The following is a 22,226-nucleotide window of genomic DNA, read 5'->3' on the forward strand; positions in this document are numbered from 1 at the left end:
GTCCCCGACTGCCCCAAATATGGTCTTGATAAAATTCATATATCCATAGGAACTCATTTATGTGAAAATATCAAAAATATCTGCCCGGTGATATTTTCAAGAAATTCCTGTGTACGTTCCCCTTTGAGAATTCGTCAAAAACTCGAACTTCATTATCTCTGCTACGATTCAGTCCCGACTGCCCCAAATATGGTCGTGACCAAATTCATATATCCATAGGGACCCATTTATGTGAAAATATCAAAAATATTTGCCGGTGAAATTTTCATGAATTCCCGTCTACTAACCCCTTTGATAATCGTCAAAAAATCAAACTTCATTATATCTGCTCCATTCAGTCTCGATTGCCCAAATATGATCGTGACAAAATTCATATATCCATAGGAACCCATTTATGTGAAAATATCAAAAGAATCTGCCCGGAGATATTTTCAAGAAATTCCCGTGTACTAACACCCTTTGAGAATTCGTCAAAAAATCGAACTCATTATATTTGTTCCGATTCAGTCCCCACCTCCCCAAATTGGTCGTGACCAAATTCATATATCCATAGGGACCTATTTATGTGGAAATATCAAAGAAACTGCCCAGGATATTTTCAAGAAATTCCCGTGTACTAACCCCTTTGAGAATTCGTTAAAAACTCGAACTTCATTATATCAGCTACGATTCAGTCCCGACTGCTCCAAATATGTCGGGACCAAATTCATATATCCATAGGGACCCATTTATGTGAAAATATCAAAAAGAAACTGCCCGGTGAAATTTTCATGAAATTTCCTTGTACTAACCCTTTGAGAATTCGTCAAAAACTCGAACTTCATTATATCTGCTACGATTCAGTCCCGACTTGCCCCAAATATGGTCGTGACCAAATTTATATATCCATAGGAACCATTTATGTGAAAATATCAAAAATATCTGCCCGGTGATATTTTCAAGAAATTCCCGTGTACTAACCCCTTTGAGAATTCGTCAAAACTCGAACTTCATTATATCTGCTCCGATTCAGTCCTGACTGCCCCAAATATGGTCGTGACCAATTCATATATCCATAGGGACCCATTTATGTGAATATATCAAAAGAAACTGCCCGGGATATTTTCAAGAAATTCCCGTGTACTAACCCCTTTGAGAATTCGTCAAAAACTCGAACTTCATTATATCTGCTACGATTCAGTCCCGACTGCCCCAAATATGGTCGTGACCAAATTCATATCCATAGGGACCAATTTATGTGAAAATATCAAAGAAACATCCCAGTGAAATTTTCATGAAATTCCCGTGTACTAACCCCTTTGAGATTTCGTCAAAAACTCGAACTTCATTATATCTGCTACGATTCAGTCCCGACTGCCCCAAATATGGTCGTGACCAATTCATATATCCATAGGGACCCATTTATGTGAAAATATCAAAAATATTTGCCTGGTGAAATTTTCATGAAATTCCCGTGTACTAACCCCTTTGAGAATTCGTCAAAAAATCAAACTTCATTATATCTGCTCCGATTCAGTCTCGATTGCCCCAAATATGATCGTGACAAAATTCATATATCCATAGGAACCCATTTATGAGAAAATATCCAAAGAATCTGCCCGGAGATATTTTTAAAAAATTCCCGTGTACTAACCCCTTTGAGAAATCGTCAAAAAATCGAACTTCATTATATTTGCTCCGATTCAGTCACGACCTCCCCAAATATGGTCGTGACCAAATTCATATATCCATAGGGACCTATTTATGTGGAAATATCAAAAGAAACTGCCCAGGGATATTTTCAAGAAATTCCCGTGTACTAACCCCTTTGAGAATTCGTTAAAAACTCGAACTTCATTATATCAGCTACGATTCAGTCCCGATTGCCCCAAATATGGTCGTGACCAAATTCATATATCCATAGGGACCTACTTTTGTGGAAATATCAAAAGAAACTGCCCGGTGAAATTTTCATGAAATTCCCGTGTACTAACTCCTTTGAGAATTCGTCAAAAACTCGAACTTCATTATATCTGCTACGATTCAGTCCCGACTGCCCCAAATATGGTCGTGACCAAATTCATATATCCATAGGGACCCATTTATGTGAAAATATCAAAAATATTTGCCTGGTGAAATTTTCATGAAATTCCCGTGTACTAACCCCTTTGAGAATTCGTCAAAAAATCAAACTTCATTATATCTGCTCCGATTCAGTCTCGATTGCCCCAAATATGATCGTGACAAAATTCATATATCCATAGGAACCCATTTATGAGAAAATATCCAAAGAATCTGCCCGGAGATATTTTCAAAAAATTCCCGTGTACTAACCCCTTTGAGAAATCGTCAAAAAATCGAACTTCATTATATTTGCTCCGATTCAGTCCCGACCTCCCCAAATATGGTCGTGACCAAATTCATATATCCATAGGGACCTATTTATGTGGAAATATCAAAAGAAACTGCCCAGGGATATTTTCAAGAAATTCCCGTGTACTAACCCCTTTGAGAATTCGTTAAAAACTCGAACTTCATTATATCAGCTACGATTCAGTCCCGATTGCCCCAAATATGGTCGTGACCAAATTCATATATCCATAGGGACCTACTTTTGTGGAAATATCAAAAGAAACTGCCCGGTGAAATTTTCATGAAATTCCCGTGTACTAACTCCTTTGAGAATTCGTCAAAAAATCAAACTTCATTATATCTGCTCCGATTCAGTCTCGATTGCCCCAAATATGATCGTGACAAAATTCATATATCCATAGGAACCCATTTATGTGAAAATATCAAAAGAATCTGCCCGGAGATATTTTCAAAAAAATCCCGTGTATTTGAGAAATCGTCAAAAAATCGAATTTCATTATATTTGCTCCGATTCAGTCCCGACCTCCCCAAATATGGTCGTGACCAAATTCATATATCCATAGGGACCTATTTATGTGCAAATATCAAAAGAAACTGCCCAAGGATATTTTCAAGAAATTCCCGTGTACTAACCCTTTTGAGAATTAGTTAAAAATTCGAACTTCATTATATCAGCTACGATTCAGTCCCGACTGCTCCAAATATGGTCGTGACCAAATTCATATATCCATAGGGACCCATTTATGTGAAATATCAAAAAAAACTGCCCGGTGAAATTTTCATGAATTTTTGTGTACTAACCCTTTGAGAATTCGTCAAAAACTCGAACTTCATTATATCTGCTCCGATTCAGTCCCGATTGCCCCAAATATGGTCGTGACAAAATTTATATATTCATAGAAACTCATTTATTTGAAAATATCAAAAATATCTGCCCGGTGATATTTTCAAGAAATTCCCATGTACTAACCTCTTTGAGAATTCGTCAAAACTCGAACTACATTATAACTGCTCCGATTCAGTCCTGACTGCCCCAAATATGGTCGTGACCAATTTCATATATCCATAGGGACCATTTATGTGAATATATCAAAAGAAACTGCCCGGGGATATTTCAAGAAATTCCCGTGTACTAACCCCTTTGAGAATTCGTCAAAAACTCGAACTTCATTATATCTGCTACGATTCAGTCCCGACTGCCCCAAATATGGTCGTGACCAAATTCATATATCCATAGGGACCATTTATGTGAAAATATCAAAAGAAACATCCCAGTGAAATTTTCATGAAATTCCCGTGTACTAACCCCTTTGAGATTTCGTCAAAAACTCGAACTTCATTATATCTGCTACGATTCAGTCCCGACTGCCCCAAATATGGTCGTGACCAAATTCATATATCCATAGGGACCCATTTATGTGAAAATATCAAAAATATTTGCCTGGTGAAATTTTCATGAAATTCCCGTGTACTAACCCCTTTGAGAATTCGTCAAAAAATCAAACTTCATTATATCTGCTCCGATTCAGTCTCGATTGCCCCAAATATGATCGTGACAAAATTCATATATCCATAGGAACCCATTTATTGAAAATATCCAAAGAATCTGCCCGGAGATATTTTCAAAAATTCCCGTGTACTAACCCCTTTGAGAATTCGTTAAAAACTCGAACTTCATTATATCAGCTACGATTCAGTCCCGACCTCCCCAAATATGGTCGTGACCAAATTCATATATCCATAGGGACCTACTTTTGTGGAAATATCAAAAGAAACTGCCCGGTGAAATTTTCATGAAATTCCCGTGTACTAACTCCTTTGAGAATTCGTCAAAAACTCGAACTTCATTATATCTGCTACGATTCAGTCCCGACTGCCCCAAATATGGTCGTGACCAAATTCATATATCCATAGGGACCCATTTATGTGAAAATATCAAAAATATTTGCCCGGTGAAATTTTCATGAAATTCCCGTGTACTAACCCCTTTGAGAATTCGTCAAAAAATCAAACTTCATTATATCTGCTCCGATTCAGTCTCGATTGCCCCAAATATGATCGTGACAAAATTCATATATCCAAAGGAACCCATTTATGTGAAAATATCAAAAGAATCTGCCCGGAGATATTTTCAAAAAAATCCCGTGTATTTGAGAAATCGTCAAAAAATCGAATTTCATTATATTTGCTCCGATTCAGTCCCGACCTCCCCAATATGGTCGTGACCAAATTCATATATCCATAGGGACCTATTTATGTGAAAATATCAAAAGAAACCGCCAAAGGAAATTTCAAGAAATTCTCGTGTACTAACCCTTTGAGAATTTGTTAAAAACTCGAACTTCATCATATCAGCTACGATTCAGTCCCGACTGCTCCAAATATGGTCGTGACCAAATTCATAGATCCATAGGGACCCATTTATGTGAAAATATCAAAAAAAACTTCCCGGTGAAATTTTCATGAAATTTCTGTGTACTAACCCCTTTGAGAATTCGTCAAAAACTCGAACTTCATTATATCTGCTCCGATTCAGTCCCGATTGCCCCAAATATGGTCGTGACAAAATTTATATATTCATAGAAACTCATTTATGTGAAAATATCAAAAATATCTGCCCGGTGATATTTTCAAGAAATTTCCATGTACTAACCTCTTTGAGAATTCGTCAAAACTCGAACTACATTATAACGGCTCCGATTCAGTCCTGACTGCCCCAAATATGGTCGTGACCAATTCATATATCCATAGGGACCCATTTATGTGAATATATCAAAAGAAACTGCCCGGGGATATTTTCAAGAAATTCCCGTGTACTAACCCCTTTGAGAATTCGTCAAAAACTCGAACTTCATTATATCTGCTACGATTCAGTCCCGACTGCCCCAAATATGGTCGTGACCAAATTCATATATCCATAGGGACCAATTTATGTGAAAATATCAAAAGAAACATCCCAGTGAAATTTTCATGAAATTCCCGTGTACTAACCCCTTTGAGATTTCGTCAAAAACTCGAACTTCATTATATCTGCTACGATTCAGTCCCGACTGCCCCAAATATGGTCGTGACCAAATTCATATATCCATAGGGACCCATTTATGTGAAAATATCAAAAATATTTGCCTGGTGAAATTTTCATGAAATTCCCGTGTACTAACCCCTTTGAGAATTCGTCAAAAAATCAAACTTCATTATATCTGCTCCGATTCAGTCTCGATTGCCCCAAATATGATCGTGACAAAATTCATATATCCATAGGAACCCATTTATGAGAAAATATCCAAAGAATCTGCCCGGAGATATTTTCAAAAAATTACCGTGTACTAACCCCTTTTTGAGAAATCGTCAAAAAATCGAACTTCATTATATTTGCTCCGATTCAGTCCCGACCTCCCCAAATATGGTCGTGACCAAATTCATATATCCATAGGGACCTATTTATGTGGAAATATCAAAAGAAACTGCCCAGGGATATTTTCAAGAAATTCCCGTGTACTAACCCCTTTGAGAATTCGTTAAAAACTCGAACTTCATTATATCAGCTACGATTCAGTCCCGATTGCCCCAAATATGGTCGTGACCAAATTCATATATCTATAGGGACCTACTTTTGTGGAAATATCAAAAGAAACTGCCCGGTGAAATTTTCATGAAATTCCCATGTACTAACTCCTTTGAGAATTCGTCAAAAACTCGAATTTCATTATATCTGCTACGATTCAGTCCCGACTGCCCCAAATATGGTCGTGACCAAATTCATATATCCATAGGGACCTATTTATGTGAAAATATCAAAAGAAACTGCCAAAGGAAATTTTCAAGAAATTCTCGTGTACTAACCCTTTTGAGAATTTGTTAAAAACTCGAACTTCATCATATCAGCTACGATTCAGTCCCGACTGCTCCAAATATGGTCGTGACCAAATTCATAGATCCATAGGGACCCATTTATGTGAAAATATCAAAAAAAACTTCCCGGTGAAATTTTCATGAAATTTTTGTGTACTAACCCCTTTGAGAATTCGTCAAAAACTCGAACTTCATTATATCTGCTCCGATTCAGTCCCGATTGCCCCAAATATGGTCGTGACAAAATTTATATATTCATAGAAACTCATTTATGTGAAAATATCAAAAATATCTGCCCGGTGATATTTTCAAGAAATTTCCATGTACTAACCTCTTTGAGAATTCGTCAAAACTCGAACTACATTATAACGGCTCCGATTCAGTCCTGACTGCCCCAAATATGGTCGTGACCAATTTCATATATCCATAGGGACCCATTTATGTGAATATATCAAAAGAAACTGCCCGGGGATATTTTCAAGAAATTCCCTTGTACTAACCCCTTTGAGAATTCGTCAAAAACTCGAACTTCATTATATCTGCTACGATTCAGTCCCGACTGCCCCAAATATGGTCGTGACCAAATTCATATATCCATAGGGACCAATTTATGTGAAAATATCAAAAGAAACATCCCAGTGAAATTTTCATGAAATTCCCGTGTACTAACCCCTTTGAGATTTCGTCAAAAACTCGAACTTCATTATATCTGCTACGATTCAGTCCCGACTGCCCCAAATATGGTCGTGACCAAATTCATATATCCATAGGGACCCATTTATGTGAAAATATCAAAAATATTTGCCTGGTGAAATTTTCATGAAATTCCCGTGTACTAACCCCTTTGAGAATTCGTCAAAAAATCAAACTTCATTATATCTGCTCCGATTCAGTCTCGATTGCCCCAAATATGATCGTGACAAAATTCATATATCCATAGGAACCCATTTATGAGAAAATATCCAAAGAATCTGCCCGGAGATATTTTCAAAAAATTCCCGTGTACTAACCCCTTTGAGAATTCGTTAAAAACTCGAACTTCATTATATCAGCTACGATTCAGTCCCGACCTCCCCAAATATGGTCGTGACCAAATTCATATATCCATAGGGACCTACTTTTGTGGAAATATCAAAAGAAACTGCCCGGTGAAATTTTCATGAAATTCCCGTGTACTAACCCCTTTGAGAATTCGTCAAAAAATCAAACTTCATTATATCTGCTCCGATTCAGTCTCGATTGCCCCAAATATGATCGTGACAAAATTCATATATCCATAGGAACCCATTTATGTGAAAATATCAAAAGAATCTGCCCGGAGATATTTTCAAAAAAATCCCGTGTATTTGAGAAATCGTCAAAAAATCGAATTTCATTATATTTGCTCCGATTCAGTCCCGACCTCCCCAAATATGGTCGTGACCAAATTCATATATCCATAGGGACCTATTTATGTGAAAATATCAAAAGAAACTGCCAAAGGAAATTTTCAAGAAATTCTCGTGTACTAACCCTTTTGAGAATTTGTTAAAAACTCGAACTTCATCATATCAGCTACGATTCAGTCCCGACTGCTCCAAATATGGTCGTGACCAAATTCATAGATCCATAGGGACCCATTTATGTGAAAATATCAAAAAAAACTTCCCGGTGAAATTTTCATGAAATTTCTGTGTACTAACCCCTTTGAGAATTCGTCAAAAACTCGAACGTCATTATATCTGCTCCGATTCAGTCCCGATTGCCCCAAATATGGTCGTGACAAAATTTATATATTCATAGAAACTCATTTATGTGAAAATATCAAAAATATCTGCCCGGTGATATTTTCAAGAAATTTCCATGTACTAACCTCTTTGAGAATTCGTCAAAACTCGAACTACATTATAACGGCTCCGATTCAGTCCTGACTGCCCCAAATATGGTCGTGACCAATTTCATATATCCATAGGGACCCATTTATGTGAATATATCAAAAGAAACTGCCCGGGGATATTTTCAAGAAATTCCCGTGTACTAACCCCTTTGAGAATTCGTCAAAAACTCGAACTTCATTATATCTGCTACGATTCAGTCCCGACTGCCCCAAATATGGTCGTGACCAAATTCATATATCCATAGGGACCAATTTATGTGAAAATATCAAAAGAAACATCCCAGTGAAATTTTCATGAAATTCCCGTGTACTAACCCCTTTGAGATTTCGTCAAAAACTCGAACTTCATTATATCTGCTACGATTCAGTCCCGACTGCCCCAAATATGGTCGTGACCAAATTCATATATCCATAGGGACCCATTTATGTGAAAATATCAAAAATATTTGCCTGGTGAAATTTTCATGAAATTCCCGTGTACTAACCCCTTTGAGAATTCGTCAAAAAATCAAACTTCATTATATCTGCTCCGATTCAGTCTCGATTGCCCCAAATATGATCGTGACAAAATTCATATATCCATAGGAACCCATTTATGAGAAAATATCCAAAGAATCTGCCCGGAGATATTTTCAAAAAATTCCCGTGTACTAACCCCTTTTTGAGAAATCGTCAAAAAATCGAACTTCATTATATTTGCTCCGATTCAGTCCCGACCTCCCCAAATATGGTCGTGACCAAATTCATATATCCATAGGGACCTATTTATGTGGAAATATCAAAAGAAACTGCCCAGGGATATTTTCAAGAAATTCCCGTGTACTAACCCCTTTGAGAATTCGTTAAAAACTCGAACTTCATTATATCAGCTACGATTCAGTCCCGATTGCCCCAAATATGGTCGTGACCAAATTCATATATCTATAGGGACCTACTTTTGTGGAAATATCAAAAGAAACTGCCCGGTGAAATTTTCATGAAATTCCCATGTACTAACTCCTTTGAGAATTCGTCAAAAACTCGAACTTCATTATATCTGCTACGATTCAGTCCCGACTGCCCCAAATATGGTCGTGACCAAATTCATATATCCATAGGGACCCATTTATGTGAAAATATCAAAAATATTTGCCCGGTGAAATTTTCATGAAATTCCCGTGTACTAACCCCTTTGAGAATTCGTCAAAAAATCAAACTTCATTATATCTGCTCCGATTCAGTCTCGATTGCCCCAAATATGATCGTTACAAAATTCATATATCCATAGGAACCCATTTATGTGAAAATATCAAAAGAATCTGCCCGAAGATATTTTCAAAAAAATCCCGTGTCATTATATTTGCTCCGATTCAGTCCCGACCTCCCCAAATATGGTCGTGACCAAATTCATATATCCATAGGGACCTATTTATGTGAAAATATCAAAAGAAACTGCCAAAGGAAATTTTCAAGAAATTCTCGTGTACTAACCCTTTTGAGAATTTGTTAAAAACTCGAACTTCATCATATCAGCTACGATTCAGTCCCGACTGCTCCAAATATGGTCGTGACCAAATTCATAGATCCATAGGGACCCATTTATGTGAAAATATCAAAAAAAACTGCCCGGTGAAATTTTCATGAAATTTCTGTGTACTAACCCCTTTGAGAATTCGTCAAAAACTCGAACTTCATTATATCTGCTTTGATTCAGTCCCGATTGCCCCAAATATGGTCGTGACAAAATTTATATATTCATAGAAACTCATTTATGTGAAAATATCAAAAATATCTGCCCGGTGATATTTTCAAGAAATTCCCATGTACTAACCTCTTTGAGAATTCGTCAAAACTCGAACTACATTATAACTGCTCCGATTCAGTCCTGACTATCCATAGGGACCAATTTATGTGAAAATATCAAAAGAAACATCCCGGTGAAATTTTCATGAAATTCCCGTGTACTAACCCCTTTGAGAATTCGTCAAAAAATCAAACTTCATCATATCTGCTCCGATTCAGTCTCGATTGCCCCAAATATGATCGTGACAAAATTCATATATCCATAGGAACCCATTTATGAGAAAATATCCAAAGAATCTGCCCGGAGATATTTTCAAAAAATTCCCGTGTACTAACCCCTTTGAGAATTCGTTAAAAACTCGAACTTCATTATATCAGCTACGATTCAGTCCCGACCTCCCCAAATATGGTCGTGACCAAATTCATATATCCATAGGGACCTACTTTTGTGGAAATATCAAAAGAAACTGCCCGGTGAAATTTTCATGAAATTCCCGTGTACTAACCCCTTTGAGAATTCGTCAAAAAATCAAACTTCATTATATCTGCTCCGATTCAGTCTCGATTGCCCCAAATATGATCGTGACAAAATTCATATATCCATAGGAACCCATTTATGTGAAAATATCAAAAGAATCTGCCCGGAGATATTTTCAAAAAAATCCCGTGTATTTGAGAAATCGTCAAAAAATCGAATTTCATTATATTTGCTCCGATTCAGTCCCGACCTCCCCAAATATGGTCGTGACCAAATTCATATATCCATAGGGACCTATTTATGTGAAAATATCAAAAGAAACTGCCAAAGGAAATTTTCAAGAAATTCTCGTGTACTAACCCTTTTGAGAATTTGTTAAAAACTCGAACTTCATCATATCAGCTACGATTCAGTCCCGACTGCTCCAAATATGGTCGTGACCAAATTCATAGATCCATAGGGACCCATTTATGTGAAAATATCAAAAAAAACTTCCCGGTGAAACTTTCATGAAATTTCTGTGTACTAACCCCTTTGAGAATTCGTCAAAAACTCGAACTTCATTATATCTGCTCCGATTCAGTCCCGATTGCCCCAAATATGGTCGTGACAAAATTTATATATTCATAGAAACTCATTTATGTGAAAATATCAAAAATATCTGCCCGGTGATATTTTCAAGAAATTTCCATGTACTAACCTCTTTGAGAATTCGTCAAAACTCGAACTACATTATAACGGCTCCGATTCAGTCCTGACTGCCCCAAATATGGTCGTGACCAATTTCATATATCCATAGGGACCCATTTATGTGAATATATCAAAAGAAACTGCCCGGGGATATTTTCAAGAAATTCCCGTGTACTAACCCCTTTGAGAATTCGTCAAAAACTCGAACTTCATTATATCTGCTACGATTCAGTCCCGACTGCCCCAAATATGGTCGTGACCAAATTCATATATCCATAGGGACCAATTTATGTGAAAATATCAAAAGAAACATCCCAGTGAAATTTTCATGAAATTCCCATGTACTAACCCCTTTGAGATTTCGTCAAAAACTCGAACTTCATTATATCTGCTACGATTCAGTCCCGACTGCCCCAAATATGGTCGTGACCAAATTCATATATCCATAGGGACCCATTTATGTGAAAATATCAAAAATATTTGCCTGGTGAAATTTTCATGAAATTCCCGTGTACTAACCCCTTTGAGAATTCGTCAAAAAATCAAACTTCATTATATCTGCTCCGATTCAGTCTCGATTGCCCCAAATATGATCGTGACAAAATTCATATATCCATAGGAACCCATTTATGAGAAAATATCCAAAGAATCTGCCCGGAGATATTTTCAAAAAATTCCCGTGTACTAACCCCTTTTTGAGAAATCGTCAAAAAATCGAACTTCATTATATTTGCTCCGATTCAGTCCCGACCTCCCCAAATATGGTCGTGACCAAATTCATATATCCATAGGGACCTATTTATGTGGAAATATCAAAAGAAACTGCCCAGGGATATTTTCAAGAAATTCCCGTGTACTAACCCCTTTGAGAATTCGTTAAAAACTCGAACTTCATCATATCAGCTACGATTCAGTCCCGACTGCTCCAAATATGGTCGTGACCAAATTCATAGATCCATAGGGACCCATTTATGTGAAAATATCAAAAAAAACTGCCCGGTGAAATTTTCATGAAATTTCTGTGTACTAACCCCTTTGAGAATTCGTCAAAAACTCGAACTTCATTATATCTGCTTTGATTCAGTCCCGATTGCCCCAAATATGGTCGTGACAAAATTTATATATTCATAGAAACTCATTTATGTGAAAATATCAAAAATATCTGCCCGGTGATATTTTCAAGAAATTCCCATGTACTAACCTCTTTGAGAATTCGTCAAAACTCGAACTACATTATAACTGCTCCGATTCAGTCCTGACTATCCATAGGGACCAATTTATGTGAAAATATCAAAAGAAACATCCCGGTGAAATTTTCATGAAATTCCCGTGTACTAACCCCTTTGAGATTTCGTCAAAAACTCGAACTTCATTATATCTGATCTGATTCAGTCCCGACGGCCCCAAATATGGTCGTGACCAAATTCATATATCCATAGGGACCCATTTATGTGAAAATATCAAAAATATTTGCCTGGTGAAATTTTCATGAAATTCCCGTGTACTAACCCCTTTGAGAATTCGTCAAAAAATCAAACTTCATTATATCTGCTCCGATTCAGTCTCGATTGCCCCAAATATGATCGTGACAAAATTCATATATCCATAGGAACCCATTTATGAGAAAATATCCAAAGAATCTGCCCGGAGATATTTTCAAAAAATTCCCGTGTACTAACCCCTTTGAGAAATCGTCAAAAAATTGAACTTCATTATATTTGCTCCGATTCAGTCCCGACCTCCCCAAATATGGTCGTGACCAAATTCATATATCCATAGGGACCTATTTATGTGGAAATATCAAAAGAAACTGCCCAGGGATATTTTCAAGAAATTCCCGTGTACTAACCCCTTTGAGAATTCGTTAAAAACTCGAACTTCATTATATCAGCTACGATTCAGTCCCGATTGCCCCAAATATGGTCGTGACCAAATTCATATATCCATAGGGACCTACTTTTGTGGAAATATCAAAAGAAACTGCCCGGTGAAATTTTCATGACATTCCCGTGTACTAACTCCTTTGAGAATTTGTCAAAAACTCGAACTTCATTATATCTGCTACGATTCAGTCCCGACTGCCCCAAATATGGTCGTGACCAAATTCATATATCCATAGGGACCCATTTATGTGAAAATATCAAAAATATTTGCCCGGTGAAATTTTCATGAAATTCCCGTGTACTAACCCCTTTGAGAATTCGTCAAAAAATCAAACTTCATTATATCTGCTCCGATTCAGTCTCGATTGCCCCAAATATGATCGTGACAAAATTCATATATCCATAGGAACCCATTTATGTGAAAATATAAAAAGAATCTGCCCGGAGATATTTTCAAAAAAATCCCGTGTCCTAACCCCTTTGAGAAATCGTCAAAAAATCGAACTTCATTATATTTGCTCCGATTCAGTCCCGACCTCCCCAAATATGGTCGTGACCAAATTCATATATCCATAGGGACCTATTTATGTGAAAATATCAAAAGAAACTGCCAAAGGAAATTTTCAAGAAATTCTCGTGTACTAACCCTTTTGAGAATTTGTTAAAAACTCGAACTTCATCATATCAGCTACGATTCAGTCCCGACTGCTCCAAATATGGTCGTGACCAAATTCATAGATCCATAGGGACCCATTTATGTGAAAATATCAAAAAAAAACTGCCCGGTGAAATTTTCATGAAATTTCTGTGTACTAACCCCTTTGAGAATTCGTCAAAAACTCGAACTTCATTATATCTGCTCCGATTCAGTCCCGATTGCCCCAAATATGGTCGTGACAAAATTTATATATTCATAGAAACTCATTTATGTGAAAATATCAAAAATATCTGCCCGGTGATATTTTCAAGAAATTCCCATGTACTAACCTCTTTGAGAATTCGTCAAAACTCGAACTACATTATAACTGCTCCGATTCAGTCCTGACTATCCATAGGGACCAATTTATGTGAAAATATCAAAAGAAACATCCTGGTGAAATTTTCATGAAATTCCCGTGTACTAACCCCTTTGAGATTTCGTCAAAAACTCGAACTTCATTATATCTGATCTGATTCAGTCCCCAATGCCCCAAATATGGTCGTGATAAAATTCATATATCCATAGGAACTCATTTATGTGAAAATATCAAAAATATCTGCCCGGTGATATTTTCAAGAAATTCCTGTGTACGTTCCCCTTTGAGAATTCGTCAAAAACTCGAACTTCATTATATCTGCTACGATTCAGTACCGACTGCCCCAAATATGGTCGTGACCAAATTCATATATCCATAGGGACCCATTTATGTGAAAATATCAAAAATATTTGCCCGGTGAAATTTTCATGAAATTCCCGTCTACTAACCCCTTTGAGAATTCGTCAAAAAATCAAACTTCATTATATCTGCTCCGATTCAGTCTCGATTGCCCCAAATATGATCGTGACAAAATTCATATATCCATAGGAACCCATTTATGTGAAAATATCAAAAGAATCTGCCAGAAGATATTTTCAAGAAATTCCCGTGTACTAACCCCTTTGAGAATTCGTCAAAAAATCGAACTTCATTATATTTGTTCCGATTCAGTCCCGACCTCCCCAAATATGGTCGTGACCAAATTCATATATCCATAGGGACCTATTTATGTGCAAATATCAAAAGAAACTGCCCAAGGATATTTTCAAGAAATTCCCGTGTACTAACCCTTTTGAGAATTAGTAAAAACTCGAACTTCATTATATCAGCTACGATTCAGTCCCGACTGCCCCAAATATGGTCGTGACCAAATTCATATATCCATAGGGACCCATTTATGTGAAAATATCAAAAAAAACTGCCCGGTGAAATTTTCATGAAATTTCTGTGTACTAACCCCTTTGAGAATTCGTCAAAAACTCGAACTTCATTATATCTGCTCCGATTCAGTCCCGATTGCCCCAAATATGGTCGTGACAAAATTTATATATTCATAGAAACTCATTTATGTGAAAATATCAAAAATATCTGCCCGGTGATATTTTCAAGAAATTCCCATGTACTAACCTCTTTGAGAATTCGTCAAAACTCGAACTACATTATAACTGCTCTGATTCAGTCCTGACTATCCATAGGGACCAATTTATGTGAAAATATCAAAAGAAACATCCCGGTGAAATTTTCATGAAATTCCCGTGTACTAACCCCTTTGAGATTTCGTCAAAAACTCGAACTTCATTATATCTGATCTGATTCAGTCCCAAATATGGTCGTGATAAAATTCATATATCCATAGGGACCCATTTATGTGAAAATATCAAAAAAAACTGCCCGGTGAAATTTTCATGAAATTTCTGTGTACTAACCCCTTTGAGAATTCGTCAAAAACTCGAACTTCATTATATCTGCTCCGATTCAGTCCCGATTGCCCCAAATATGGTCGTGACAAAATTTATATATTCATAGAAACTCATTTATGTGAAAATATCAAAAATATCTGCCCGGTGATATTTTCAAGAAATTCCCATGTACTAACCTCTTTGAGAATTCGTCAAAACTCGAACTACATTATAACTGCTCCGATTCAGTCCTGACTATCCATAGGGACCAATTTATGTGAAAATATCAAAAGAAACATCCCGGTGAAATTTTCATGAAATTCCCGTGTACTAACCCCTTTGAGAATTCGTCAAAAAATCAAACTTCATTATATCTGCTCCGATTCAGTCTCGATTGCCCCAAATATGATCGTGACAAAATTCATATATCCATAGGAACCCATTTATGTGAAAATATCAAAAGAATCTGCCCGGAGATATTTTCAAGAAATTCCCGTGTACTAACCCCTTTGAGAATTCGTCAAAAAATCGAACTTCATTATATTTGTTCCGATTCAGTCCCGACCTCCCCAAATATGGTCGTGACCAAATTCATATATCCATAGGGACCTATTTATGTGCAAATATCAAAAGAAACTGCCCAAGGATATTTTCAAGAAATTCCCGTGTACTAACCCTTTTGAGAATTAGTTAAAAACTCGAACTTCATTATATCAGCTACGATTCAGTCCCGACTGCTCCAAATATGGTCGTGACCAAATTAATATATCCATAGGGACCCATTTATGTGAAAATATCAAAAAAAACTGCCCGGTGATATTTTCATGAAATTTCTGTGTACTAACCCCTTTGAGAATTCGTCAAAAACTCGAACTTCATTATATCTGCTCCGATTCAGTCCCGATTGCCCCAAATATGGTCGTGACAAAATTTATATATTCATAGAAACTCATTTGTGTGAAAATATCAAAAATATCTGCCCGATGATATTTTCAAGAAATTCCCATGTACTAACCTCTTTGAGAATTCGTCAAAACTCGAACTACATTATAACTGCTCCGATTCAGTCCTGACTGCCCCAAATATGGTCGTGACCAATTTCATATATCCATAGGGACCCATTTATTTGAAGATATCAAAAGAAACTGCCCGGGGATATTTTCAAGAAATTCCCGTGTACTAACCCCTTTGAGAATTCGTCAAAAACTCGAACTTCATTATATCTGCTACGATTCAGTCCCGACTGCCCCAAATATGGTCGTGACCAAATTCATATATCCATAGGGACCAATTTATGTGAAAATATCAAAAGAAACATCCCGGTGAAATTTTCATGAAATTCCCGTGTACTAACCCCTTTGAGATTTCGTCAAAAACTCGAACTTCATTATATCTGCTACGATTCAATTCTGACTGCCCCAAATATGGTCGTGACCAAATTCATATATCCATAGGGACCAATTTATGTGAAAATATCAAAAAAACATCCCGGTGAAATTTTCATGAAATTCCCGTGTACTAACCACCCCTTTGAGAATTCGTCAAAAACTCGAACTTCATTATATCTGCTACGATTTAGTCCCGATTGCCCCAAATATGGTCGTGACCAAATTCATATATCCATATGGACCTATTTCTGTGGACATATCAAAAGAAACTTCCCGGTGAAATTTTCATGAAATTCCCGTGTACCCTTTGAGAATTCATTAAAAACTCGAACTTCATTATATCTGCTACGATTCAGTCCCGATTGCCCCAAATATGGTCGTGACCAAATTCATATATCCATAGGGACCTATTTATGTGGAAATATCAAAAGAAACTTTCCCGGTGAAATTTTCATGAAATTCCCGTGTACTAACCCCTTTGAGAATTCGTCAAAAACTCGAACTTCGTTATATCAGATCCGATTCAGTCCCGATTGCCCCAAATATGGTCTTGATAAATTTCATATATCGATAGAAACTCATTTATGTGAAAATATCAAAAATATCTGCCCGGTGATATTTTCATGAAATTCCTGTGTACTAACCCCTTTGAGAATTCGTCAAAAACTCGAACTTGTTTATATCTGCTCCGATTCTGTCCCGATTGCCCCAAATATGGTCGTGAAAAAATTCATGTATCCATAGGAATTCATTTATGTGAAAATATAAAAAATATCTGCCCGGTGATATTTTCAAGAAATTCCCGTGTACTAACCTCTTGGAGAATTCGTCAAAACTCGAACTACATTATATCTGCTTCGATTCAGTCTTGACTGCCCCAAATATGGTCCTGACCAATTTCATATATCCATAGGGACCCATTTATGTGAAGATATCAAAAGAAACTGCACGGGGATATTTTCAAGAAATTCCCGTGTACTAACCCTTTTGAGAATTAGTTAAAAACTCTAACTTCATTATATCAGCTACGATTTAGTCCCGACTGCCCCAAATATGGTCGTGACCAAATTCATATATCCATAGGGACCCATTTATGTGAAAATATCAAAAATATTTGCCCGGTGAAATTTTCATGAAATTCCCGTGTACTAACTAACCCCTTTGAGAATTCGTCAAAAAATCAAACTTCATTATATCTGCTCCGATTCAGTCTCGATTGCCCCAAATATGATCGTGACAAAATTCATATATCCATAGGAACCCATTTATGTGAAAATATCAAAAGAATCTGCCCGGAGATATTTTCAAGAAATTCCCGTGTACTAACCCCTTTGAGAATTCGTCAAAAAATCGAACTTCATTATATTTGCTCCGATTCAGTCCCGACCTCCCCAAATATGGTCGTGACCAAATTCATATATCCATAGGGACCTATTTATGTGCAAATATCAAAAGAAACTGCCCAAGGATATTTTCAAGAAATTCCCGTGTACTAAGTTCTGTTCTTTCTTTCCACTACTCTATTTTGCTGTGGAGTTCTTGGTGCAGAGAACTCATGAGTAATTCCCTTTTCTTCACAAAATTCCCTCATCACTGAATTCTTGAATTTAGTTCCATTGTCACTTCTGATTCTTTCAACATTGACATTTGGATTGTTGTCTAATGCCTTGATGTGATTGATAATGATTTTCCCAGCTTCATCCTTAGAGTGTAAGAAGAAAGTCCGAGTAAACTTTGAAAAATCATCAACAATCACTAGATAAAATCTCTTTTTGGAAATGGACATGATATTAACTGCCAAACAAATCCATATGTAGAAATTGAAGTGGCTTCACAATAGATGAAAGAACCTTGCTTTTGAAAGAGCTTCTCTTTTGCTTTCCTTGCTGACATGCTCCACACATGCCATCTTCGGAAAATTCCAACTTTGGAATTCCTCTAACCAGATCTTTCTTAACCAATTCATTTATTTGCTTGAAATTTAGATGAGACAATCTTTTGTGCCATAGCCAACTGTCATCTGAGCTTGCTTTGCTGAATAAACAAGTGATGGAATCAGATTTAAAAGAGTTGAAGTCAGCTACATACACATTTCCTTTTCTATGTCCAACTAGAACCACATTGTTGTCATATCCCTTGGTGACAACACATGTTGCAGGAGTGAAACTAACTTTGAAACCTTTGTCACAAAGTTGACTGATGCTAAGCAAATTATGCTCAAGACCAGACACTAATGCAACTTCATCAATGATGACATTTTCTTTTGCTATCAAGCCATATCCCATAGTATATCCTTTGCTGTCATCTCCAAAGGTAATGCTAGGGCCAGCTTTCTCTACAAACTTTGTGAGCAGGGAAGAATCACCAGTCATATGCCTAGAGCATCCACTATCTAAGTAACACAAATTCTTCTTATTGTTTCCCTGCACACATAATCAAAACAGATCAAGTTGATTTTGGTACCCAAATTACTTTGGGTCCAGATTTGTTAGTCTTAACAACTTTTCCCTCAGTCTCAACATCTTGGATTGAGATGGCTCAATCTTTGTTTTTGGTTGAGAATTTGGGATATCAACATTACTCTTAATGATAGGCATTTGAGGCATGCATACATTGTTCATACCATGCATGCTTGAGTGAAATTGAGGCAAGTTAAAGGTATTAAAATATGGATTGAACATATACGGCATGCTTGATTGAGAGTATAGATTGTGACGTAATAAACCAGGAATCATGTTCATAGTAGATAAATGCAAGTTTGAAACAGATGGCATATACATAGGCATGTATAAATTAGGAGCAATCACAATATTACAATTGGCAGATAAATGATTAACACTACCACATTTACTGCAAGTTTTCTTAGGAGCACTAGCATTGGGAGTGTAATTAGTGTGTTTGTTAACTCCAATTTTACCATTTCTATTGCCTCTTTTCTTTTAGGCCTCATCTGGTTTAGTCTCACTGACATCCAATTTCTTCTCAAGCTTTTTATTAGGATTGTGATTTTTATTCACACTCTCATTAGTATCAGAAGAATTACTCTCCCCCTTAACAAAATTCTTGTTAACAGGACCATATTTCTTGTTTAATTTCTTGACAATTTTCTTGTTAACTAATGAGTTGTTTTTCAACGGATAACTTTCATCCGTTGAACTTTTTGTTTTCAATGGATGATCACTATCCATATTCTCATCAGTTGAACTGGTATCTGAAATCTCAAAAACTCTCTTGTCTCTCTTCCACTCATTCTCAACAAAGGTCTCTCTGCCTTTGATGTTGATGATGTTAGCAGAGACATCTCTTCCAAATTTCCATCTGGCAATTATCTCTTGTTCCTTGTTAAGCTGTTTCTTGATTGCTTCGTCTCTTTTCAAAACAACCAAAATATCATCTTTGGATGTTTAACACTCAATTTTCAATTTCTCAAACTCAATAAATTGAGCCTCTAACACACTGTTTCTATCACTTAGAAATGTGTTAGCTTCCTTGATCCTATTATTTTCCTTAGTGAGAGATTTTAAAGAAACATGCAACTGATATAATTCTGTAGACATTTCATTGATAGTAGCATTGCATTCATATTTAGTTAACTCAACTAAGTTAGTGGTAAATACCTGACTGCTATTTGTAGTGTTCTCTTCTTGATCTGTGGAGTTGGCCATAAGAGCAAGATTGACAAACTCATCCTCCTCATCAGAATCTTCTCCAGCTGCCCTATCGTCCTTTGTAATGAATGCCCTTTCTTTTTGCTTGAGAAGTTCATAATATTTCTTCTTGTAATCCACACCTTCATTGGACCTCTTCTCAGCTTTAGGCTTTCTGCATTCATTTGCAAAGTGGCATGCATTCGCACAGTTGAAGCATTTAAATTTGGATATATCCACCATGCTTTTGTCAGACTTGGGATTGCCCTTGAATGGCTTTGCTGAATTAAAATTCTTTTTGAATTTTAATTTAGAGAATCTCCTTGACAAGAAGGCCAAATGCTCATCAATCCCATCACTTTCCTCACCAGAATCAGCTTCTTCTTTCACTTTTGCTTTTCTTTTCCTTGATTCTGAGCTATCTTCTTTGACCAACTTCTCAATTTCTTTAACTTGAGATTTTCCCTTGTCCTTGACTGACACTTCACCAGATGCAACTAGAGCCACAAATGAGTTCCCTTTCTTTTGATTCTTTTCAATCTCATCATCTTGTTCCATTTCAAGCTCATAAGTCTTCAAAGTTCCATACAGTCTCTCAAGAGTATAGTCTTTAAATTCTTGAGTGTTTCTTACATAGACTGTCATGGGTTTCCATTCCTTAGGAAGAGCCCTTAAGAATTTCAAATTTGAATCCTTGACCTGGTACACTCTTCCATAAAGCTTTAGACTATTTACCAACTTTTGAAATATGTTAAATGTGTCACTCAAATTTTCACCAGCCTTGAAATGGAATGACTCATATTGTTGAATCAGCAACTGCATTTTGTTCTTTCTAACTTGCTCATTTCTGTTAGGTCCTGATTAAGGCATAAATTAAGCTAGAAAGGGAGGGGGTTGAATTGATTAGTGTCCAATTTAAAAATTATAATTCCCTTTTAAAAATATTTTCCAAGTTTTAAATATTTTTTACCGTGTTGTTTAGCAATAATATGTGCGGAAGTAGAAAGCAAATATGACGGTTGATTTTATCCTGGTTCGCGATGGAGCAACCTCTAATAGATTCTCTCACCACTAGTCCAATCCCCGAGCTCCTCTCCGGACTCGAGATTTTTCACTATAAGAAAGATGTACTCCTTATAGCCGGCGGAGAAGCCTTTACAATCTATAGTTACAAATATTTATCTTGGTTCGTAACTACCCGTTACAACCTCTACGTGACTTATCTTAGAACGTAACTCCTCGTTCCTTCTTCAAAGTCGGTGTAGAACCTAGGTGTAGTCTTTGTACTTCTACGCTTTTGCCGGTCTTGGATCTTAGGTCTTAGGTCTTGGATCTTTTCTTTTCTTCACGGTGCGAAGACGACTAACTCCACGTTCAGTACGTCTAAGACTTGGGTCTTAGAACAAGAATCACTTCACCTCACCTCACTGCAAAAGTTAGAATACAATATCTACGAAAAACAAACAGTTTATAACATATTAGTTTTGAACTAGTATGTTACTGTACTAGTTTGGGAGTGACAATAATATTTAAATTATGAATATTAAAGTCGAGTGAATTAAGTATAATTTCTTTTGATCTATTCTTTTTGATCAAGCATACGAGTGATTACTCCAAGAAAAGTTAATTGGGGAGTAATCAAAGAAGTCTTTCCTCTATAAGCTTAATAGCTTAGGACTTCACTTGTATTCTTTCCGATCAATTCTATGATCAAAGAATACTTATTTTACAAAACTCCTTTCTGAGATATAATTGGAAATATCGGAGATTGTAAAAATATCCTCTCTTTTAACTTCTTACACAAACTTTTGGAAGTTGAGGATATAAGAAAGCTTTCACGAACAAAGTTCGGAATATTCGAT

The 22,226-nt window shown here is 36.5% G+C and overlaps 1 protein-coding gene across 1 annotated transcript; it reads right to left on the reverse strand.

Annotated features, from left to right (window-relative positions):
- Window positions 1–18,507: 18,507 nt before the first annotated feature.
- LOC135147071 (uncharacterized) lies at window positions 18,508–21,186 on the reverse strand. Its single transcript, XM_064079470.1, has 3 exons — window positions 20,175–21,186; window positions 19,687–20,111; window positions 18,508–19,140 (listed from the first exon to the last, which is right to left on the reverse strand). Exons 1-3 carry the CDS (start codon window positions 21,184–21,186, stop codon window positions 18,508–18,510), a joined length of 2,070 nt encoding a protein of 689 aa, XP_063935540.1.
- Window positions 21,187–22,226: the final 1,040 nt, after the last annotated feature.

This window comes from Daucus carota, chromosome 6, assembly GCF_001625215.2.
Source record: "Daucus carota subsp. sativus chromosome 6, DH1 v3.0, whole genome shotgun sequence".
Classification (NCBI taxonomy): Eukaryota; Viridiplantae; Streptophyta; class Magnoliopsida; order Apiales; family Apiaceae; genus Daucus; species Daucus carota.